Source organism: Hyperolius riggenbachi, chromosome 5 (assembly GCF_040937935.1).
Source record: "Hyperolius riggenbachi isolate aHypRig1 chromosome 5, aHypRig1.pri, whole genome shotgun sequence".
Lineage (NCBI taxonomy): Eukaryota > Metazoa > Chordata > Amphibia > Anura > Hyperoliidae > Hyperolius > Hyperolius riggenbachi.
In genome coordinates this window covers 155020439-155046059 of record NC_090650.1, presented here as the reverse complement: position 1 = coordinate 155046059, position 25621 = coordinate 155020439, and the positions used below count along the sequence as shown (strand labels likewise).

The window sequence follows — 25621 nt, the reverse complement described above, 5'->3', positions numbered from 1 at the left end:
TTCCGGGCTGCTGCAGATTTTGGATTGCGGATGCGTTTCTGCCTCATAGGAAAAACGCAAACCGATCTGAAAAGCGGCACTTCAGAGCGGTTTGCCAGGCGTTTTTTGTTACAGTAGCTGTTCAGTAACAGCTTTATTGTAACAATACATGAAATCTACTACACCAAAAACGCTTCACAAAACCGCAAAATGCTAGCTGAAACGCTACAGAAAAAGAAGAAAAAGGGCTCTATTCTCAAAGAGCCAAATTTTCCGCAAAATGTTACCGCTATATTCCCGCCAGCGGTAAACTCCGCATTTTTTCCACATTCACTAATATTTTCCGCATGTTTTCCGCATGCGGGAAAAAAGATGCGGAAACAGGCATTATTCATGCGGGAATCATGCGGTAAAAAGGTCGCATGAAAAAGTGTTTAAAAAAAAAAAAGTTAAAGTCCACCAAGCACAGCCCTTAATGGTACGTACACACCTGCGATAACGATCGTTCGTTACAAGCGATCGTTCCGCGACGGGCGATAGGTGGACGAGCAGGTAGTAAATGCAAATCAGGCGACTGAGAAAGTAGCGAAGAGATTGTTGTCGCCGAAACGAACGATCAGGAAGAATAGTTGCGTGCGCACACGGATATGACGTGGTAGCGATGATCGCTCGACGACCGTACACACTGTAGCGATCTTTTGCCGTTACAGAACGATCGTTACGTCCCGAAGCGGATGTAAGCATAATGCGCGATAGATTAGAGGAAATGACGTGCTTACTACCTTAACTATATAAACGAACGTTCTGAGGAACGTTCTTTCCGTTCTCATCGCTACAACATGTCGAGGCATAATCAGGCTGCACATTTGCCAGCAAAGAAAAGAGCTGCAGTTGCTGTATTATTGTTAGGGCAAGTTGCTACCCAGCTGGATGCTTCAGCACCACCCAAGAAAAGGCGGATTTGGTGCAAATCTTGGCTGGAACAACGTCACAAATTTAGTGATGTAAATTTGCTTAATGAGTTACGAATCTCTTCTCCAGAGGATTTCAAAAACTATTTGAGGATGAGTGATAGCGTCTTCCAACACCTGCTTTCCCTTGTTGGTCCTCATATATCCAAGCAGGAGTCATGGCTGCGAAAGCCCATATCTGCAGAACAGCGTCTTGTGGCCACTTTGCGCTATCTAGCAACAGGCCGGAGTTTACAGGACCTTAAATTTAGCACCGGAATATCCCCACAGGCACTTGGATTGATTATCCCTGAAACGTGTGAGGCTATAATTAACTGTCTAAAGAACGAGTATATGAAGGTCAGTATGTGTTTGTATGTTGTTTAGCTAATTTTATTTTTTTTGTGTTGTTTCTGTTAGTGTTTTTTGTAGGTGTTGTTGTTATAAGAGCCAACAGTGTGTCTGTCAGTGGGCATCTATTTGAAAAGGGCTCCTGGAAAAAAGGGCTCCTGGTGTAGCCCATATACACCAAATTTGGCTACAAAAAGGGCGCCTGGTGTAGCCCATATGCCAACTTCGGCTACAAAGGGCACATGGTGTAGCCCATAAATGCCAACTTCGGCTACAAAGGGTACCTGGTGTAGTCCATATATGCCAACTTTGGCTACAAAGGGCGCCTGGTGTAGCCGATATATGCCAAATTCAGCTACAAAGGGCACCTGGTGTAGCTGAAAAAGCTAGTTTTAGTTTATTTAAAAGGAAGCTGTTATAGGCAAAATTTGTTGGGCTATAAAAGGGCTCTAGATATAGCTAAGAAAAGTGATTATTATGACCTAACTGCTCCCTAATCTCACACAGAACCCTCCCCTGATGGTGCCTAACCCTAAGCCCCCCCCCCCCCCCCCCATTTGGTGCCTAACCCTAAGACTCCCCAGGTGGTGCCTAACCCTAAGACTCCCCTGGTGGTGCCTAACCTTAAGACCCCCCAGGTGGTGCTTAACCCTAAGACCCCCCCCCTTGCTTGTAATGCCTAATCCTAACCTCCCCTGCACCCTCGAATCAAAAATCTGGGCTATAAAAGGGTGCCCTTTTGTAGCAGAATCAAAAACCTTGTAGCCTAAAACCTTGTAGCTGAATAAAAAATATGGGCTACAAAGGGGCGCCCTACTGTAGCCGAAAACCTTGTAGCCGAATAAAAATATGGGCTACAAAGGGGTGCCCTTTTGTAGCAGAAAACCTTGTAGCTGAATAAAAAAATATGGGCTACAAAGGGGTGCTCTACTGTAGCCCCAAAAAAAAATATGGGCTACAAAAGGGCGCCCACTTGTAGCCTATATCAAAACTCGGGAGCCCTTTTCACCACCTTGTAGCCCATATTTGCAGAAATAACCTTGATGTCTATGAAGGAGCCCTTTTCATACAGGCAGCTCAGGAGCCCTTTTCAACGGATCCCATCAATTTATGATGTAATTGTAATTCCTTGCATTGTAAAAGGCTCTCAAATGCGTATTTTTGTCCAAATTTTGATGTTGAAAGGTCCACATCAAGCATTTTTTTAGCCTGCCTGCCCCCCCCCCCCCCCCCCAATTAAATCAGATAGTCATACATGAGAGCTGTAGTCATACATATGAATGGTGCACTATTTTCTACCTTTGAACCTACACCAGTCGCCTAGCTATCCTGAAGAACTTGTGCCTTTAATACTTTGTAACATAGGCTCAGAACATGCATGCACTATATAATGTGTTTGAGTAATTATTATACACACACACACACACACACACACACACACACACACACACACACACACACACACACACACACACACACACACACACACACACACACACACACACACACACACACACACACACACACACACACACACACACACACACACACACACACACACACACACACACACACACATCAATAATTGACCCATTTTAACAACTACTAGTATGCAAGGCATACCTACACAATGTAGTGTATTGAGGTGATTACTCCACCCATCTGAGAAAATTTTTTGGAAGATGTGGTAACGATGGCCAAGATAAGTAAGCATTTGTACTAGATGATATCTGGCCATTGTAATACACACATAGTTACATAGTTACATAGTTACTTTGGTTGAAAAAAGACATACGTCCATCGAGTTCAACCAGTACAAAGTACAACTCCAGCCTGCTCCCTCACATATCCCTGTTGATCATAAAATCCCTGGATTAACATCATTGGCATTACCTAGTAATTGTAGCCATGGATGTCATTCAACGCAAGGAAAGCATCTAAGCCCCCTTTAAATGCAGGTATAGAGTTTGCCATAACGACTTCCTGTGGCAATGCATTCCACATCTTAATCACTCTTACTGTAAAGAACCCTTTCCTAAATAAATGGCTAAAACGTTTTTCCTCCATGCGCAGATCATGTCCTCTAGTCCTTTGAGAAGGCCTAGGGACAAAAAGCTCATCCGCCAAGCTATTATATTGCCCTCTGATGTATTTATACATGTTAATTAGATCTCCTCTAAGGCGTCTTTTCTCTAGACTAAATAAACCCAGTTTATCTAACCTTTCTTGGTAAGTGAGACCTTCCATCCCACGTATCAATTTTGTTGCTCGTCTCTGCACCTGCTCTAAAACTGCAATATCTTTTTTGTAATGTGGTGCCCAGAACTGAATTCCATATTCCAGATGTGGCCTTACTAGAGAGTTAAACAGGGGCAATATTATGCTAGCATCTCGAGTTTTTATTTCCCTTTTAATGCATCCCAAAATTTTGTTAGCTTTAGCTGCAGCGGCTTGGCATTGAGTACGATTATTTAACTTGTTGTCGATGAGTACTCCTAAGTCCTTCTCCAAGTTTGATGTCCCCAACTGTATCCCATTTATTTTGTATGGTGTTAGACCATTGGTACGACCAAAATGCATGACTTTACATTTGTCAACATTGAATTTCATCTGCCATGTATGTGCCCATATAGCCATCCTATCCAGATCCTGTTGCAATATAACACTATCTTCCTTAGAGTTGATGATTCTGCACAATTTTGTATCATCTGCAAAAATAGCAACATTGCTCACTACTGTATCCACTAGGTCATTAATAAATAAATTGAAGAGCACTGGACCCAGTACAGACCCCTGTGGGACCCCACTGCTAACAGTCTCCCATTTTGAGTATGATCCATTGACCACAACTCTTTGTTTTCTGTCCATTAGCCAGTTCCCTATCCAAGCACACAGACTCTTCCCCAGTCCTTGCATCCTCATCTTTTGCACCAGACTTTTGTGGGGAACAGTGTCGAATGCCTTAGCAAAGTCTAAGTATATCACATCTACAGCATTCCCAATATCCATATTAGCATTCACTACCTCATAAAAGCTGAGCATGTTAGTCAAACAGGACCTGTCTTTAGTAAACCCATGTTGATGCTGAGAAATAAGATTATTTTCTACTATGAAATCATGTATAGTATCTCTTAGTAACCCCTCAAATAGTTTGCATACAACTGATGTTAAGCTTACAGGTCTATAATTTCCTGGATCTGATTTTTTGCCCTTCTTAAATAATGGGAAAACGTGGGCTGTACGCCAATCCACTGGGACTCTGCCAGTTGCAAGAGAGTCACAAAAGATAAGATAAAGGGGTTTATCTATAACTGAACTTAATTCCCTTAGGACCCGAGGATGCATGCCATCCGGGCCAGGTGCCTTGTCTATTTTTAATTTATTTAGTCTTGCCTTTACTTCTTCCTGCGTTAAGTATTTAATATTACAGTTAGAAGATTGAGACTCTTCCGCCTCTGTAATTTGCAACAGTGCTGTTTCCTTTGTAAAGACAGAAGCAAAGAAAGCATTTAATAACTCTGCCTTACCTTGGTCATCCACCATTGAGTTCCCACCCTCATCCTTTAGGAGTCCTATACAGTCAACCTTTCTTTTTTTAGAGTTGATGTACTTGTAAAACTTTTTTGGGTTAGATTTGATATCCCTAGCGATTTGATTTTCAGCTTCGATCTTTGCCAGCCTAATTTCTTTTTTACAATTTTTATTGCACTCCTTATAATTGCTTAGTGCAGCCTCGGTCCCCTCCTGTTTTAGGACCTTATAGGCATTCTTTTTCCTCTTCATTTTATCTTTAACCTTTCTATTCATCCATAGAGGCCTTTTTTTATTCCTAGACATTTTGTTTCCATATGGGATATACATACTACAATATTGATTGAGAATACGTTTAAAAGCTTGCCATTTCCCTTCAGTGTCCTCCCCTTGTAGTATATTATCCCAGTTCACCAAACTTAGTGCCTGCCTGATTTGATTGAACTTTGCTTTTCTAAAATTCATAGTTTTAGTGGTCCCGCTGCCCCGTGGCCTATCAGTCACCAGATCAAACGTTATCATGTTGTGATCACTATTACCCAAATGTTCTTGAACCTGCACATTTGATACATTATCTGGTCTATTCGAAATGATCAGATCCAGTAACGCATTCCCCCTAGTTGGTTCCGTTACCATTTGAGTCAAGTAATTGTCCTGTAGTGCTGCCAGAAATCTGCTGCTTTTACCAGAATGGGTAGCCTCAATACTCCAGTTAATGTCTGGAAAGTTGAAGTCGCCCATAACTATGACCTCATTTTTACTTGCCGCTTTTTCAATTTGCTGTAGTAATTGCAGTTCTGCAGCTTCATTAATATGAGGTGGTCTGTAGCATACCCCAATAAGCAATTGGCAACTTTTATTTCCACCATGAATATTTACCCAAACGGACTCCACATCTTCGCAATCTTCCTCCATCTCATCGTTGAGGACAGCTGTAAAAGAATTCTTAACAAAGAGACAAACCCCTCCACCTTTTTTTCCTGTTCTATCCCTCCTGAACACATTGTATCCTTTTAAATTGGCTATCCAGTCATGACTTTCATCCATCCATGTCTCGGTTATTCCCACAATGTCATAGCCTTTGTCATTCAGAATGAACTCTAGTTCATCTATTTTATTTGCAAGGCTCCGAGCATTGGTTATCATGCACTTTATATTTTTACCACCACATTTACCAATTTTGTTTACCTGAAATGGGCTACTTGAAGTTTTACCAACCTCCTTAATCTTTACACTGTCCCCACCCCCCTCTCCACCCCCCATAATGTTAGGCTCCCACTGTCTTTTTACCTTATCTTGTCTATATGTTGAGACTTTATCCTCCCGCCTCCCCCCAGATCCTAGTTTAAAATCTCCTCCAACCGTTTAGCCATCTTCTCCCCCAATGCAGCTGCACCCTCCCCATTAAGGTGCAGCCCGTCCCTGCTGTAGAACCTGCAGCCGACTGCAAAGTCTGCCCAGTTCTCCAGGAACCCAAACCCTTCCTTCCTACACCAATTTCTCAGCCACTTATTTAACTCCCTAAGCTCCCTCTGTCTCTCAGATGTAGCACGTGGCACTGGCAGTATTTCAGAGAACACCACCTTGGAGGTCCTTGCTTTAAGTTTATCTCCAAGTACCTGAAAATCATTTTTGAGGACCTTCCATCTCCCACTAACTTTGTCATTGGTGCCAATGTGTACCATGACAGCCGGGTCTTCCCCAGCCCCACCCAATAATCTGTCAATTCTTTCCGCTATATGCCGAACCCGAGCACCCGGGAGGCAACAGACTGTACGGCATTCACGGTTTCTTCGACAGATTACCCTGTCTGTGCGCCTAATAATTGAATCCCCTACCACCAGTACCTGTCTAGCCTTAGCTGCACTCCTATTCCCTTTCTCGTTACAGCAGTCTGCCCCTTGGTTGCTAAGGAGCACATCCTGCTGCAGCATTGCTACTCCAGAGTCGTCCTCACAAATATTACGCAAACAAGCATACTTATTAGTGAGGGACAACTCGGGACTAGCCTCCCTGCCACTTTTTCCCCTACCCCTTCTAACTGTGACCCAACTAGCGGCTACCTCTGCTTCTTGCTCCGGCTTTACTCCACCCGCCTCATCTTCAAGGGTTCCATCAAGTGTCTGGATCGTGAGATCCAAGCTCATCTCCATGTTGTGTATGCGTCTCAGTGTTGCGAGATGCTTATTTAGCTCTGCGACTTCCGCCTCTAACCGAGCAACACGCACACATCCAGGGCAACAGTAAACACCCTCAATCCGCTGATCAAGGCATGCATACATGCTGCAGGATGTACACTGTACTGCATTGTCCAACATGATGACTATTGTGTGGGGAAAATTTATTTAAAGTAAACTATGGTGGTAAAAGATGAAACGGGAGAGTGAGTGACGTTCGGGAGTAAGTGTAGCTGGGGTGGAAGAGGGGGAGGGGTGGAGGAGGGGGAGTGAGTAAAGTTGGGGTGGGGGGGAGGAGGGGGAGGAGGGGAGGGGGAGTGAGTGAAGCTGGGGTGGAGTCCTCAAAACTTAAAGACTACACCACAACGTGTTAGCACATTCTAACCAATGCAAAAAAACCGCAATATTGGTTGAAGGTTTTTTTTTTTTTTTTTTAGTCCTTACCTGTTTCCTCTCCCTTCTCTCTTTGTGCCTGTGTTCTAACGCCTGTTTTTTAACGCCTATGCCACTTGTGTCGAAGCCACTTAGTGAGCAAGCCACAGACTGAGCAAGCTCAGTACTGAGACCTGAAGCTGTCCAAATACCTCGTGTTACAGCTAATCCCTCCCCCTAGCTGATTGACAGCCTGCTGCAAACAGAGAAAAAAAAAAAAAAAATTTGTACTTTTAAAACAAGCACTTGCTGTTAGATATCTGATGAATCGCTATGCACAAGCCCCAGATATCAAAGCAGCAACACACACACTTTACAAACAACAGCAATATAATATAATCAGAGCTCACAATCTCCCAGCAGTGAAGTGAAAGCAGCCCACCACCAAGATTAGAGCTGTAGCTTACACTTCCTGTTAATTAATCACCTGTGTTACAGCTAATCCCTCCCCCTAGCTGATTGACAGCCTGCTGCAAACAGAGAAAAAAAAATTGTACTTTTAAAACAAGCACTTGCTGTTAGATATCTGATGAATCGCTATGCACAAGCCCCAGATATCAAAGCAGCAACACACACACTTTACAAACAACAGCAATATAATATAATCAGAGCTCACAATCTCCCAGCAGTGAAGTGAAAGCAGCCCACCACCAAGATTAGAGCTGTAGCTTACACTTCCTGTTAATTAATCACCTGTGTTACAGCTAATCCCTCCCCCTAGCTGATTGACAGCCTGCTGCAAACAGAGAAAAAAAAATTGTACTTTTAAAACAAGCACTTGCTGTTAGATATCTGATGAATCGCTATGCACAAGCCCCAGATATCAAAGCAGCAACACACACACTTTACAAACAACAGCAATATAATATAATCAGAGCTCACAATCTCCCAGCAGTGAAGTGAAAGCAGCCCACCACCAAGATTAGAGCTGTAGCTTACACTTCCTGTTAATTAATCACCTGTGTTACAGCTAATCCCTCCCCCTAGCTGATTGACAGCCTGCTGCAAACAGAGAAAAAAAAATTGTACTTTTAAAACAAGCACTTGCTGTTAGATATCTGATGAATCGCTATGCACAAGCCCCAGATATCAAAGCAGCAACACACACACTTTACAAACAACAGCAATATAATATAATCAGAGCTCACAATCTCCCAGCAGTGAAGTGAAAGCAGCCCACCACCAAGATTAGAGCTGTAGCTTACACTTCCTGTTAATTAATCACCTGTGTTACAGCTAATCCCTCCCCCTAGCTGATTGACAGCCTGCTGCAAACAGAGAAAAAAAAATTGTACTTTTAAAACAAGCACTTGCTGTTAGATATCTGATGAATCGCTATGCACAAGCCCCAGATATCAAAGCAGCAACACACACACTTTACAAACAACAGCAATATAATATAATCAGAGCTCACAATCTCCCAGCAGTGAAGTGAAAGCAGCCCACCACCAAGATTAGAGCTGTAGCTTACACTTCCTGTTAATTAATCACCTGTGTTACAGCTAATCCCTCCCCCTAGCTGATTGACAGCCTGCTGCAAACAGAGAAAAAAAATTGTACTTTTAAAACAAGCACTTGCTGTTAGATATCTGATGAATCGCTATGCACAAGCCCCAGATATCAAAGCAGCAACACACACACTTTACAAACAACAGCAATATAATATAATCAGAGCTCACAATCTCCCAGCAGTGAAGTGAAAGCAGCCCACCACCAAGATTAGAGCTGTAGCTTACACTTCCTGTTAATTAATCACCTGTGTTACAGCTAATCCCTCCCCCTAGCTGATTGACAGCCTGCTGCAAACAGAGAAAAAAAAAATTGTACTTTTAAAACAAGCACTTGCTGTTAGATATCTGATGAATCGCTATGCACAAGCCCCAGATATCAAAGCAGCAACACACACACTTTACAAACAACAGCAATATAATATAATCAGAGCTCACAATCTCCCAGCAGTGAAGTGAAAGCAGCCCACCACCAAGATTAGAGCTGTAGCTTACACTTCCTGTTAATTAATCACCTGTGTTACAGCTAATCCCTCCCCCTAGCTGATTGACAGCCTGCTGCAAACAGAGAAAAAAAAATTGTACTTTTAAAACAAGCACTTGCTGTTAGATATCTGATGAATCGCTATGCACAAGCCCCAGATATCAAAGCAGCAACACACACACTTTACAAACAACAGCAATATAATATAATCAGAGCTCACAATCTCCCAGCAGTGAAGTGAAAGCAGCCCACCACCAAGATTAGAGCTGTAGCTTACACTTCCTGTTAATTAATCACCTGTGTTACAGCTAATCCCTCCCCCTAGCTGATTGACAGCCTGCTGCAAACAGAGAAAAAAAAATTGTACTTTTAAAACAAGCACTTGCTGTTAGATATCTGATGAATCGCTATGCACAAGCCCCAGATATCAAAGCAGCAACACACACACTTTACAAACAACAGCAATATAATATAATCAGAGCTCACAATCTCCCAGCAGTGAAGTGAAAGCAGCCCACCACCAAGATTAGAGCTGTAGCTTACACTTCCTGTTAATTAATCACCTGTGTTACAGCTAATCCCTCCCCCTAGCTGATTGACAGCCTGCTGCAAACAGAGAAAAAAAAATTGTACTTTTAAAACAAGCACTTGCTGTTAGATATCTGATGAATCGCTATGCACAAGCCCCAGATATCAAAGCAGCAACACACACACTTTACAAACAACAGCAATATAATATAATCAGAGCTCACAATCTCCCAGCAGTGAAGTGAAAGCAGCCCACCACCAAGATTAGAGCTGTAGCTTACACTTCCTGTTAATTAATCACCTGTGTTACAGCTAATCCCTCCCCCTAGCTGATTGACAGCCTGCTGCAAACAGAGAAAAAAAAATTGTACTTTTAAAACAAGCACTTGCTGTTAGATATCTGATGAATCGCTATGCACAAGCCCCAGATATCAAAGCAGCAACACACACACTTTACAAACAACAGCAATATAATATAATCAGAGCTCACAATCTCCCAGCAGTGAAGTGAAAGCAGCCCACCACCAAGATTAGAGCTGTAGCTTACACTTCCTGTTAATTAATCACCTGTGTTACAGCTAATCCCTCCCCCTAGCTGATTGACAGCCTGCTGCAAACAGAGAAAAAAAAATTGTACTTTTAAAACAAGCACTTGCTGTTAGATATCTGATGAATCGCTATGCACAAGCCCCAGATATCAAAGCAGCAACACACACACTTTACAAACAACAGCAATATAATATAATCAGAGCTCACAATCTCCCAGCAGTGAAGTGAAAGCAGCCCACCACCAAGATTAGAGCTGTAGCTTACACTTCCTGTTAATTAATCACCTGTGTTACAGCTAATCCCTCCCCCTAGCTGATTGACAGCCTGCTGCAAACAGAGAAAAAAAAATTGTACTTTTAAAACAAGCACTTGCTGTTAGATATCTGATGAATCGCTATGCACAAGCCCCAGATATCAAAGCAGCAACACACACACTTTACAAACAACAGCAATATAATATAATCAGAGCTCACAATCTCCCAGCAGTGAAGTGAAAGCAGCCCACCACCAAGATTAGAGCTGTAGCTTACACTTCCTGTTAATTAATCACCTGTGTTACAGCTAATCCCTCCCCCTAGCTGATTGACAGCCTGCTGCAAACAGAGAAAAAAAAAAAAAAAAAAAATTGTACTTTTAAAACAAGCACTTGCTGTTAGATATCTGATGAATCCTTGTTTTTGTTACAATCATCTGTATATTACAAAATCCATCCTTGTAGCTCTGATGTCCAGATGATTGTCTACTAGACAAGGTGTGTATGATGATCTGCAGATCTCATAGAGTATGAATGCATTTTGCAGGGACTGTATTTTTCCACAAACAGAGTATTGGCCGATGGTTTATATTGTTGATGTGTTACAGCATTTTGCAAACATCTGTTGTGTGGAGTACTCTGCTCAATACAATAGACTGTGTAGGTATGGCTTGCACACTACATGGGAGGTTTATAAATAGGTTCAAGATAGAACTAACATCTTTGATGTGTATATGTAGTTGAACTACATACAATTATCCCTTCAGTGTTTAGCCTAAACTGTTTTAGATTACAACAATGTATGAATGTCATCCTCCATATACCTAACACTCCTTTTTGTAATATGACTACATGCTTGTTCGAGGTGTGTGATGCAGACAGTACTGGAGGCAAACACATGTGTAAAACTTCAATGGAAGTTTGGCTTTAATCCAACTATGTTAACTATTTTCTTTATGTTATTTTGCTGCCTGTTTGTCCATGTGCTATGGCTTTGAACATGACGTTATGTGTACCATTTTAGCCGTGATTGCTATGTTTCTGTAAATAACAACACATGTTCTATGTGAATATTGTTATGTTTAGCAAAGACACATGTTTGGTGGTATTAATGTTGTTCAATGTTTTGTCTAAATCCACAGTTTCCCAAGACATCAGAGGAGTGGTTAACCCTTGCATCGGATTTTGAGCGGATTTGGCACTTTCCGAACTGCGGAGGAGCGATTGACGGGAAACACATCCGTATTACCCCACCGCCAAACAGTGGATCTTATTATTTTAATTATAAACATTTTTTTAGTATCGTTTTGATGGCCATTGTAAATGCCAACTATGAATTCATTTACATCGATGTTGGCAGAAATGGCAGAATGTCTGATGGAGGGGTCATAGAGAAGACTGAATTTAACACCAGACTTAAAAATCGACAGCTGTCATTGCCAACAATGGCACAAACCAAAAAAGGCCTTAATTTTGTTTTCGTGGCTGATGATGCTTTTGGACTGCATCCACATATCCTCAAACCTTTCCCACATACAAATCTCTCAACCCAGCATCAAATTTACAACTACCGTTTGTCTAGAGCCAGGAGAGTTGTGGAGAATGCATTTGGCATACTAGCTAACAGATTTAGGATCTTCCACACCGCGATCAATTTGCGAATGGACAAGATAGATCTGTTAGTGTATGCCTCATGCATTCTCCACAACTTTCTTCGGAGACAACAGTCATCTACCTACATGCCCCCACATTCTGTTGACAGAGAGGATTTGGAAAATTTCAGCCTGTTACCTGGTGAATGGCGTAGCCAGCCCTTGGCACTTACGAACCTTCAGCCGTTGCCTCCACGGAATCCAACATATGGTTCTAAAGAAAATCGAGATGCCTATGTTTCTTATTTTAATGGGGAAGGTGCAGTTACATGGCAAAACAATATGATAGGTTGATTTTCTTAAATTTGTTTTGTTTGTTCACTTGTGGTGGTGTAACCATTTTTTTTTTCCCTCTTTTGTGTAAATAAAAGTTTGCAACAAACCTGAAGCTTAATTTTTCAGTTGGGAGAATGGTGTCGTACACATTTTCAACATCCACACATGTACAAATGCACATTAGTGCATAATGGAGCTATTACACAGCTCTCAATATGGGAAACTTTGTTATATTAACCATAGTTAGGCAAATGGACAACATTTTCAAGTGTATTTTGTATTGTGTGTTGTTGTTTTCATAGAAAACAAACACACATTGCTTGTCAGGCCTGGAAATGTTTGATTCAGCATTGGTGTTGTAATGACCACAGCAAAAAAACTTTTTATATGCAGGATATGCAGGCAAATGTTTGTAGGTCCCTACACACATCAGACTATAGTGTTAGAAAATAGACATCACAGCACAATCTTACCACCGTTCATGTACTATGAGAGCCATGCCTACACACTCTATGGTGCTGAACTCCCCATCGACAAATACCTTTGCAAGATGCTGCACACACTACAAAGATCTGTATCTGCAAAAGCTATTGTGTACCAAATTAGGCATTTCGCCTAATAGTGTTCATAGTCGGCGATGTTCACATCATCATACACACATGATTTGAGCGGCATTCATGATTTGAGTGGCATTCTTCTGCACAGCAGATCATCAGCTGCAGAGATTACAATCCTTCATGCTGGATCTGAATTGAAGATTAAGGTCAGTTACATCATGTCTGTATGATGATCTGCAGAGCTCATAGACTATGATTGCAATTTGCACAAAATTTGTGTGATCAGCACCAGATATGCACCACATAAGGTTATTTTGAGTGTGTGCAGCCTGTTTGTGTGCAGGATCTAGCAAATATATTTATGTGATGGTGAGTTAACCAATACAATAGAATACAGTGTGTACATAGGGCTCTCATACAACATGTTGTGGTGGCAATTAGCACAGTGAACTATCCTTTTATGAAGACTATAGTGTGATGTCTGTATGCACATTTTATTTTAGGCTAAATTCACATTGGGATGTGGTTGATCTTCCATATGAAGTATCATAACACAGCTTACTGCACTGCAATGTCAATACTATGGAATGTTCATAGCGAGATGTTAGGAACGAATAGAAACATGTTGTGTTATGGTAAATTCATGGGAGAAGTGTGTTGCCTATACCACACACACCTTGCTACCTTAAAGGGAAGCTTAACTGAGAGGGATATGGATGTTTCCTTAATTACAAAAAATGGTTCACTGTCACTTCTACTGATGTCTTTGCCTGCAGTAGTGGTTGAATCACACACCTGCACCAAGCATGGTAAAATCAAGTGTGACTTTATTTTGATGGCCTGATCTGTATGCTTGTTGCAGGGCTGAGGATAAAGGGATTACAGACACAGGATCAGCAGGCGAGTCAGGCAACTGGTATTCATTTAATTGGAAAACTCCCATTCCTTCTCTGTTTGTTAATGTTCAATCAACATGGTGTAATTGTAAATTTGACCCGTTAGTATGTTAATTGTGAAAGGACATTACTCAAGCATACACACAGCATTGTATATCTTTATTTATAATTGTTTTACTATACCATGCTCAACACTATATTTGGATAGTCATTAGAAACACCAAGAATACATTTGGCACATACTTTTCTTGTATGGTCATTGTAAAGTTACAAATCTACAACCGAATAATGCAAGTTTGTCTTGTCTTGCTAATTTTTATTTGGTGTTGTGGGAAAAGAAATGTTTCACAATGGCCATTTCGCATTCAAAATGGTCATGTCCAAAAAAAAAACAAAAAACAAATGAACAATAATGCAACAATTACAGCTGTTGAAAATGCTTATCCACATTCCACAAAGGTTCCTGTTGTTGTTGAAAACTTGATAAGTCATGTTTGTCTGTGGTGGGTAAATGGTTGTAACTAGTTGGTTTTGTGGGACCAGGGTTGTAAGTGTGTTGTGTGTAAGTATTCTGGTGGTGGTAATTGTGTTGGTATTGTGTGTTTGTTAAGTGTGGGTTGATGTTGGTTGCTGCTTGAGGAACAAAGCGAGTGTTTGTTTGTGGTTGTTCCCTGTGAGTGTGTGTTGCAAATTGGTTCTGAGTCATATGCATGTGAACAGGTGGTTGTGTATGTTGTGTTACCATAGTGATGTGTAGTTTGTTGAGCATAGACAGTATGTCTAGCTCAGCTTGACAGCGCAATTCTGGTGTTAGGAGGCGCAATTTGGTAGCAACAATGTTGCCAAATGCATCACACTCATCATCTTTGGTATTAAGCAGAGAAGCAGCTTTTTGCATAGCCTCTTGACACTCCTGAGTCAACAGACTATGTTTAGTTTTTCTTGTTTTCTTCAGAGGATGTCTGTGAGTTGTTTCAAAATCTCCAGTTACTTGTGTTTCAGAAATCTGTGTGTATAAGGAAATATTATGTTACAAGGAGACATGTGTCCTTCTGAAAGTTGCATTGATCGTAATGGGCAACATTACATTTTGCTTCCAAATCCAGAAGGAACAGTATAGTATTCATCATATCAGCCATGCACATCATATCAAGAATATATCATTCTGTCGAAACTGCAGCACTTACTATGTAATGGTATAATACTGCATTTATGTTAGCATATGCTAGATGTTTCACCTTTTGTTAATATTTGTTAATCCATTTCTGTCATTACTCATACCTCGTCATAATCGACATTTGGTTCTGTACTCTGGGAATCTTCAGTACCAGTTTCACTCAAACTCTCCAAACAGTGATCTTCACAATTTGACTGTGCATTTGTTAAACTGTTGATGGAATCTCTCCCTTCTTCCTGATCTGTTGTGAATGTGAGGAGTTTATAGTACCATAATCGTGGTACATAGATATCCTCAGCTGCTGCTCCTGATTTCTCTGATTCACGCACTTTGTTAAGTTCCTTTTTGAATACAGTCCGTAGATTTTTAATTTTTTTAAGTACATACGCTACAGTTGCCTGAGGATAAAATTGTTGGCAAAATGTTTTCAACTCATTGTGTGCTTTTGCTTTTTTAACTCGATTTGAGTAATCTTTGGAAGTTACTTTCCATAGGCATGTATTTTTACGGTACAGCTCAAGGAACTCTTGCAGTATTTGAGGATTGGTGAAGATATCAACCGCAACACCATCTGCATCTTTGGATGTACTGAAATGAGAAAGTGTCACAAAATCACATATATACATATACACCTTCATCTCTACTAATAAAGCTACAATCATGAGGTGTGTGCCTGTTTGTGTTTGTGTCTGTTTGGCTGTGGTGTTGTGTTTCTGGAATGAAATGAACGTACACTTTCGTACGAAAGTTCGTTCAGAAACGCACTTACCTTTCTGAGCTCTCGGTCTGACTGCTCTGCATGCCGATAGCTATATATATATTTTTATAACGTACGTTTCGCCAACGTACGTTATATAACGTTCGTTATGGGTGGGCGGGCGGGCCGCGGCGGGAACTTCCTGTGTTGTCACTTCCATGAGGAACTTTACACTAGTACAGGCTGCCCAGTTGAAGAAATGGCTGGTAGAAGAAGAGCAACCACAATGCGAGCCACACCCATGTCAAGGCCAGAGATGACCGAAATGGTCCAGATCCTGGAGAAATATGACTATGATGACAGGAAGGAGATTTATAGCGAGCCGGTGTCCAGGAAAAACAGGATCCTGGACCATGTCATCTCTGCCTTGGCTGATAAATATGGCACCACCAGGGAGAAAAGCCAGCTGCAGAGAAGGTGGTCCGACCTGAAGCTGCGAGAGCGTGATACCCTGGACTACATTCACCGCAAAATTATTAAAAACAGTAAGTACATCAGTTATTATGTTATATACAATTTTGTTATGCAATGAAAATCTATAAAAGCCATGTGAGCTTGTTCACAATACATTCCCTGTCTTAAAACGTGTAAGTTCTTCACATATATGCATAGCTCCCAACTGTCACTTTTTCAGAGCGACACTCCCTTTTTAGGAGCCCTGTCCCTCTGTCCCTCTTTCACCCTCATTTATCCCTCTTTCAGGACTTTGTCCCTCTTTCTATGTAAAGTAATACATTTCGAAACTAAAAATGTCCTTCATTGACTGTTACATTCCATTTCAACATTTAAATTGAGCTATTAATATTTTTGAACATTTAATATGAAGGACAATGAATTAGGATAGAAAGGACCAGTGTGGTTTGATGTAGCAAACCACATATGTTTATTAAGAAATCTTTATGGTATGCGCGACTCAATAGGTGGTGAGGGTGTGGCCAGGGGTGTGGTAGGGGCGTGGCTTAAGTGTCCCTTTTTGTGTTCTTCAAAACTTCTTCAAAACTTGTGAGGTATGTATATGCACGGCATTTTCCAAAGATGTAATGTGCCACATCTTTTAGAACCAGCTGCTGATTGCGTCACGACGATGGCCGTGGCCAAACGCCAATCCTCTTCCAGTCCAGGGGCCACCGTATGCAGGAGATTAGCCGCAGCCTGCGTGCCGCTGGGGCCCGCCCCGGCTTCCCTCTCTGTCATGTTGTATGGCGTAATTGCCGGATATTAGCGTTACACAGCACAGCTATCTACAGAAGCGCTGTACTGGGGCCAAACGTGTGACATGCCTGTCCCCCTGGGGGACAAGAGTGCAATTGGCTCTCATAGGCAGCAGACTATGCCAGGCGAACACCATTGAGCAGCTAGTAGGAGGGAGGGAGGGATACAATTAAAACTACTACCTATTTTACCACAAAACCCAACAGAAAGGCACACTACAATATAGGTCAAGACCCCAAACAAATGGAGTGAGCCATCACACCACAACAACAGAGAGATCTGTGTGTGGTTCAAAAAAGGTTGGGGGTTGGAAATCACTTGTGTGCTGTGTTGTGCAACCCTGCAGCTTGGGCTTAAAGCTGCAGTGGCCTAGATTCCGAAAAATGCTTAGCTCATTAGGGGTGTTTAGCACAGCGGTCGATAAGAGGTTAAGCATCAGTTTATGCATGCAACATATTGTTTGTACACTTTGATGGTCACTATGGTCACTATTGATCATATAAATAATGTATTATATTCCGCACATTCTTAGTATTGGTCAGTTAGCTAAATAGACTAATATTTATAACGTATTTTGTATGGAAATTTTGTCTTAAAGAAAACACACCTTGTGTGCCCCTGTTGCAGACCCACAAACAAGCCATTTGCAACCTAAACTTTAGATGCCACTGATTCAGAATGATGTCCCTTGCACATTCTTTAAAGCCAAAGTCCACAAACTCCTAAAACATATTTGGGGATCACATGTTCAGACACATATTTTTGTAGGGGGATACACTGAAAGTGTCGTGATGTAACACGTGCTATTACATTAGCAAAACAGAGTTGACAGACTAGAATTAAGACACTTTGGTGTGTTATTTCTTTTTCTACATTCAACATGCTTAACAAAAGCCATTAATAACACAAAAGCAAACCCAATTTAATGAAAGCATTTTTCACACCCACAGAACGAAAGGAAAAGAGAAGGAGGCTGCGCCGACAACAGAGGCAGGAAGCATCTGGGGAAGCCCAGCCTGAAGAAGATGTCGACCAACAGGCTGACAATGAAGAAGCTGAGCAACAGCATGATGACGGTACTTAGACATTTATTCACGATGATTGTACATTAACAAAACACAAAAGATTACACGCTAATAATGCTTGTTAAATTTAATGACATTCAGATACACAAGAACACACTGAGGAGGATGCGGAGCATGCTGAGGAAGGCCTTGATGTTCATGTTGGTAAGTTAGGCTTTACATTGTGACACATTGTCCTTGCTCATGTGTTGCATGTGTGAAAATGCGTACCACTTGAGGTTTCACACATAATAAAAGTGTACATAGGATAACACACAACATCAATGGGCCATGGAGAACAAGGGACCTCTTCACACTTGGATTGATCCAACAATCATGAAAACCATCTGTCTCCTTCATTCACCACATCGGAACACCATCGACAGGGAAAGACCATTCAGTTGACACCCAGAAGATAGTGTAATACAAAAGCAGGAGTACATGAGATAGGAAAACACTATGGCGACAATGGGATGTAAACTAGGACTTTGAAATTCACACCAGTCCAAAGTAAACAGAACTGCAAGGGTGATTGTGACCTTTCACTCACATAAGCATCAGCAGCAACATCAAATCTTCCTTGGAGCTACTTTGACATCCCATACACCCTGGGATGCTGACCATAGCAGGTACTACACAGCTACAGCTCATGCATGTTCATGATTTGTCAATGGACACACACAACTGGGGTACCAACAGGGAGCTCACCCACACAGAGCCCAACAGCACAGTGATGATGTAATGAGCAAGATCAACAATCACTTGGAGTGTTGCGTGTATGTGCAGTGTCTCCATCATGGTCAGACACACTTGTGAACTAAATAATACCAGACGTAACGTGCTTCCCACTAAAAATATTTAACTACCAGAACTTTCAATAAAAGCACATGGCCAGGCAACAGGACAAGCTATTGTTAGCAAGGCTCTGAAATGTGAGTGGTCAACATCTCATCCTGGACAATCACACAGATGACAGTTTATCTGCCTCACTAGGGAGGAATGGATAGGATCAAATCACCTTTAGGATGTTGTTGCAACTATCAAGACTTACCGGTGCTCTGTCCATCAACTCCACGAGTTAGTGGTTAATTGTTGGGTCCTGTTTTGGTGACATAATCAAGGCACAACACAACACTTCCAAAGCACTACAGCCTTGGGTGGTGGCCAGACCTGAGGTTGTTTGGGAAGATCATCACAGGAGCAAGGGCGGTGATTAATGGTTGACGAGGGCCTTAACTTATTAAGGTGTGTTATGCATGCAGACCCGAAAATGTTACTGAACAACAATAATCTCACATAGTGTATACATCCATGCTGTATCTTTATTACATATTATGTATGTAATTGTTTTTTATAGGTTGGCCAAGATAACATACACTGTAGAGATCTGACTAAAGAGCTTCATACACTAGCTTGCTAATGTACATCAAAAACACTTGGTTGCCCATGCAGCATTGTGTGTGTGTTTACACAAAAAGTGAACTATCACAGTATGTATAACATCATTTCCATGTTTTTATGACAGAGGACATTGAAGGCAGTCAAACGGCAGAGGAACAGTGTGTGGAAGGTGGGTCTGGAGAAGTGGAAGCGATAGATGGTAAGTTAAACACAAATGCAATGTATGAAACACAATATAGATTAATGCTCAGAAACCAATATGAATATGCTCTAATCATTGGCAATTTAATGTTTTCTTATGAATACCACACAACACTTTGTATGAAACCATGACATGGACATTGTCAGAACAATGGTAAGTATCATGCATGACTTGGCCTTTCTAAAGAGTACTGTTTGACGGAAATATCACTACAAGGAAGAAAACACACAAAACATTCTCACCGGTGATACAAAAGAACAAATAAATTAAATAAAAACACTTTCTGGCTTTGGTGTTTGGGACAAGGCACTTTTATTAGCTGCATGTGTGAGTAGACATGTTTTGAACACAAACTCAGACACTAACCTGATTGTGAAATATAGATTATTAATATGACAACAGTGCTTCAGTGTTACATACATTCATATATCTATCCCAATTATGTTTTCACTACTCTTCTACAGACGAAAACAATGGTGGGACATCGATTGAGGCTGGACCTTCCTCTGGTGCGTTACCCTCAAGAGCCATCACCATCCGTAAGCAGGCACGTGCAGAGGGGGGTGCTCTGGGTGCTCTGGGTTTTAAAACCTTCAAAAAAAGGCCCCTCTCGGCACGCAAAATAAGCCACGCCCCCGACCGCGATAAGCCCCACCCACCAGCGGGAAGCTCCGCCCCCGCCTGGGACACTTTGCAGTGAAGAGGCCCAAACAGGAATCCTAGTGTGGCATACTGACCTCTCCCTCCACCTAGGACCCATACTGACCTCTACCTCCCCCAGCACCCATAGTGACCTCTCCCTCCACCTAGTACCCACAGTGACCACTCCCTCCCTAGCACCCACAGTGACCTCTCCATCCACCTAGCACCCACAGTGACTTCTCCCTCCACCTATGACCCATACTGACCTCTCCCTCCCCAGTACCCACAGGGATATCTCCCATCACCTAGCATCCACAGTGACCTCTCCCTTACTCAGCACCCACAGTGACCTTTCCCTCCATCTAGGACCCACAGTGACCTCTCCCTCCACCAAGCACCCACAGTAACCTCTCCCTCCTCCAGCACCCACAGTGACCTCTCCATCCACCTAGCACCCACAGTGACTTCTCCCTCCCCCTAGGACCCATACTGACCTCTCCCTCCCCAGTACCCACAGTGATATCTCCCATCACCTAGCACCCAAAGTGACCTCTCCCTCCACCTAGCATCCAGTGACCTCTCCCTCCACCTAGCACCCACAGTGACCTTTCCCTCCACCTAGCACCCACAGTGACCTCTCGCTCCACCTAGCATCCACAGTGACCTCTCCCTCCCTCAGCACCCACAGTGACCTTTCCCTCCACCTAGTACCCACAGTGACCTCTCCCTCCACCTAGCACCCACAGTTACTTCTCCCTCCACCTAGCACCCACAGTTACCTCTCCCTCCACCTAGCACCCACAGTGACCTCTCCCTCCCCAGCTCTAGCAGTGATCCTGCCTACCCCAGCACCCACACTGACCTATCCCTCCCACAGCACTCACAGTGATCTTTCCCTCCCCCAGTGGCTACCTTCCTGTCCCCTGCAGCACCCACAGGGACCTCCCAACCCAAAAACAGCACCTCTCCCATTGCCAGCGCCCACAGCGACCTCTCCCAACACCCAGCATCCACTCCCTCCTCCAGTAACTACACTGACTATCCCGGCACCCACAGTCACCTCCCCTTCCTCCAGCACCCATACTGATCTCTTCCTTCCACAGAACCCACAGTGAATTACCCTTCCCCCAGCACCCACACTGACCTCTACCTCCCTTAGCAGCAACTATGCCATTCACAGCAGCACCCATAGTGACCTCCCCTTCCTCCAGCACCCACAATGACCTCTACCTCTCCCAAGACACACAGTGACCTCCCCCAAAGGACCCACGGTGACCTCCCTTTCCTCCAGCACTCATATTGACCTCTACCTTCCACAGCACCCACAGTTACTTCCCCCCAGCACCCACAGTGACCTACCCTTCCCCCAGCACCCACACTGAGCTCTACCTCCCCCAGCAACCATACTAACCTCTACCTCCCCTAGCAGCAACTATGCCATTCATAGCAGTACCCACAGTGATCTCCCACCCCCTGCACCCACAACAATCCCACCAATATTCAGCACCCACATTACACTCAACCAGTAACTCCCACTATAGAAAGCACCCAGTATTTGCTCCCTGCACCCAATACTCACATCCGGCCACAATATGGCACTTAGTACTTGCATCAAATAGCCACATGACACCCAGTACCTGCACCCTTTCACCCTATAGCGGACACCCAGTACTCACACCCACACCACATGGCACAGTACTTGCACCCAGTCCCAACATGGCACTCACTACTCACACCTGCACACCGCCTTCACATGGCACCCACTATCTGCACTCACATAACTAGTACTAGCACCCAAAGTACCTGCACACAGAACCCACATAACACACAATGCCCACCCATAGCTAGCACCCAGTGCAGGCATGGCACCAAGTATTCGCACCTATGTGATACCCAGTACCTGCACACAACACCCACATGCTTCATCTGCAGTAGTTTCAGTTGCACTAAGTGCCCAGTACAAACACCAAGCACTCACCTATCACATCCAGTACTTGCACCCAGAACTCACAAGGGACTGAGTACCTGCAATCAACACCTTCATGATAGTTGATACACACCCATAAAGCCAGAATCCACATGACACCCTGTGTCAGCACCCAGAATCCACATGGCACCCAGCATCTGCCTTTAGCACCCACATGACAACAAATACCCTACTATCCAGCATCCATCACCCATATGTCACCATGTACTCACTCCCAGTACCCACTTGGCACTCAGTATTTGTATCTAAGACCCAAATACCCCCATAATCAACACCCACATGGCACAGTACTCGCACGTCACCAAGTTCCAAAGCCATTATATGCACCCAGTACCCGTCCATGGCCAGGACCCAAATAGCACCCAGTACCCATCCTTGGTCTGAACCCATATGGGAGAGTACTCTACCATGGCACACATCCAGACCACACATGACACTCCCTACTCACTCATGTCCAACACTCACATGTCTCCCTGTACCAATTAACACTCACATGGCACCCAATATTGTTTATCAACATCTGCTACTCATTCAACACCCAATACTGCATAGCACCCACTGCAAATAAACACCCAATACAAACTGGACCTTGGTACCCACAGCAGCTTGACACAGACTGTACTTTGGCATCTCATCACCCACTGCAACTTAGCACAAAGTGAACCTTTGCATCTTACCACCCGCTGCACCTTGGCACTTACTGCAGTTTTGCATCTACTAATGCTTAGCAACCACTGCATATTGGTAACCACTTCTTCTTTGCCTGAAAAGAAGCTTGGGTGCTGATCAAGAGGGACAGAGGTCCCAGTAATGAAAGGTGAGTCTGTGCCTCCACTGTGGGCTCCACTGTGCCCACTCTAACCCACTAACAGTGGGCACCTATCACTGCTGATTTGAGGGGGGTGGCGCCAAAAGAGTTGGTTGGAAGGAGACACAAAGTCTGCTTGATACTGCTATAAAGGTATAAGTATCTGCACCCATGCCTAAAATTGCACCCAGTACTCACACCTGCACAGAGCCTCCACATGGCTCCCACTATCTGCACCAAGCACCCACTTAACCCGTACCCGCACATAAAGTACCAGCACCCAGTACAGGCATAGTGCCAAGTATTCGCACCCATGTCACATCCAGTACCTGCACCCATAGCCAGAACCCACATGAGACTCTGTACTAACACCCAGAACCCACATGGCACCCAGCATCTGCATTCAGCACTGTTGACAACCAATACCCCCTAGCCAGAAACGAGGAGGGGGGCATGCGGGGGAAGATGTTGCCAGGCCCCTTTTTTAAATTTGAGCACCCCCCACTTAAGGACCCTCTGCACGGCCCTGTCCGTAAGTAACCTTTATGTAACCAAAAAAAGACCTGGAGAAATATGGTGTTGTGCTTATGCACTATTGAATTCTTAATATAAATATAGAATACTGGTAGTGTAAACTCCACCCCCAGGAACCAACCAGTTGAACTGCAGCAGGGGAGTACTAGTGATGTTGTAAGCAGCCAGAGGAACTGCTCTGTGGCACTACCACTGTTCAGAAACATGGGTCAACATGTCCCCCCCTTTACCCAGCAGCCACTACTCACCTGCCAGGCTCCATTATTGATAAGCACAAAACACCTCCTGTTAGCCCTCCATCACACCACAAACTGAGTGTACGTTGTGGATTCTGTATTGATGACATCATGAAGGCGGTAGATGAAACTTGACTCATAGCAAACCACAATTTCGAACACACATATACAGCTGCACAATAATGTCCCTTTACAGATGGTGCAGTTCATCTAAGAGGTCAAAGGTCCACAGTAACACACAGTTCTGTGTGGTTTATTTTGGACAGGGATTGAACAACATAGCTTATTTAAATTCGACATACGCCACAAACACCCCATAAGCAGTGGGCACTCACCTCATCAAATTGTCCCTCTGCTAGATGGTTCTTCAGCGCCTATGTGGACATCTGGATGCCCCCTGCCACTGTATGGATGAAAGAATGTCTTCTGATGTGTATGGTGTGTAAGGTGACATCCACGGCCACGCTTCTAGAAGAGTTTATTTGTTACATACAGTGGCGTGGACGACCAGATGCCCCCCTAGGCGATGAAGAGGCATCTAGTACAGGGACCATATCTTGCCTCTGGTTACGGTATGGTGGTGGTCTATCTGGATTTGTAATAAGTTAGCTTGTTGAAACCCTGCACAACCAACACCCCAGTGAACTGTGTGTTACTGTGGGTGCTTGACCACTTTCAGGAACTGTTAGAACTGTACATGGACATTATTGAACAGCTGTATATGCGTACAAGAATTTAGATGTTACCAGCGCAGCTCCATTTATAAACCCAATCCAATACACTTAACAGCCCCATGATTTGTGTGTGTTGACACCACGCTGTTGGACAGAGTGAAAGGGGATGCCAATGGAAACATACAGAGCAGGAAAGTGAGTCTCTCCTCTCCTTTAACCCGTACCCACAGCAGCTACACAGGCATGATTGCAAACATAAAGGCATCCCAGGGATGAGCTGATCAAGAGACAAACACAATGTGTCTTTATCAGTGACGGGAGAGGTCAGGTGGGATATGACAGGTTCATATCCACCAATGGCTGGGCACGATTGCAGTGTGTAGCAACAAAGTCAATGACATTGTATTCAGCCCCTGTCAGAGTGCTAGCGACACCCACTGGACGTGTATGTAACCAAATCTGATGTTTCATACAAACTTCATCTGCCAAAGAATATTACCGTTTACAATTAAGACAACATAACACCAAAACATAACATAGCTTTTAATACAACACACGCACAACATCATTATTGCAAAACTAACTTGAACTTATCTAATTTGCTTTCAATAACACAGAGGATGAAGAAGCTACTGCACTGCTTGATGAACTGGATGCGGCTCTATTTAACATGGAAGTGGTGAAGGCCAACGCATTTGAGGCAATGAGCAGAAGCCAGAGGGAGGTGCAAGCCCTGAGAGACAAGGTGGCAAGACTGTTCCACAAACAATGAGAACTTTGGTTACCACACACATCAGAGATGAC

General features: G+C 43.3%; 2 protein-coding genes across 2 annotated transcripts in view; one reads left to right on the top strand and one right to left on the bottom strand.

Moving 5' to 3' along the window:
• The first annotated feature begins 818 nt into the window (after positions 1-818).
• On the top strand, positions 819-12688 carry LOC137519335 (uncharacterized). The gene is made up of 2 exons (XM_068238289.1): positions 819-1289; positions 11885-12688. The coding sequence occupies exons 1-2, from the start codon at positions 819-821 to the stop codon at positions 12686-12688; spliced, it is 1275 nt and encodes a 424-aa protein (XP_068094390.1).
• Positions 12689-14460: 1772 nt separating this feature from the next.
• Positions 14461-25621, bottom strand: part of LOC137519334 (uncharacterized) — a 78958-nt gene continuing 67797 nt past the window's right edge. Inside the window, exons 4-5 of the mRNA XM_068238288.1 lie at positions 15405-15888; positions 14461-15129 (exon numbers count right to left, since the gene is read on the bottom strand). Of these exons, the coding sequence (XP_068094389.1) occupies positions 14545-15129; positions 15405-15888 (1069 nt within the window). The 3' untranslated portion in view covers positions 14461-14544. The remainder of the gene's footprint in view (positions 15130-15404; positions 15889-25621) is intronic.

What these genes read in the sequence shown, in the direction of transcription:
- LOC137519335 (XM_068238289.1), top strand. Translation starts at nt 819, where the DNA reads ATGTCGAGGCATAATCAGGCTGCACATTTGCCAGCAAAGAAAAGAGCT. An exon ending in TAAAGAACGAGTATATGAAG is followed by an intron (nt 1,290 to 11,884) that starts GTCAGTATGTGT and finishes CTAAATCCACAG; the next exon opens with TTTCCCAAGACATCAGAGGA.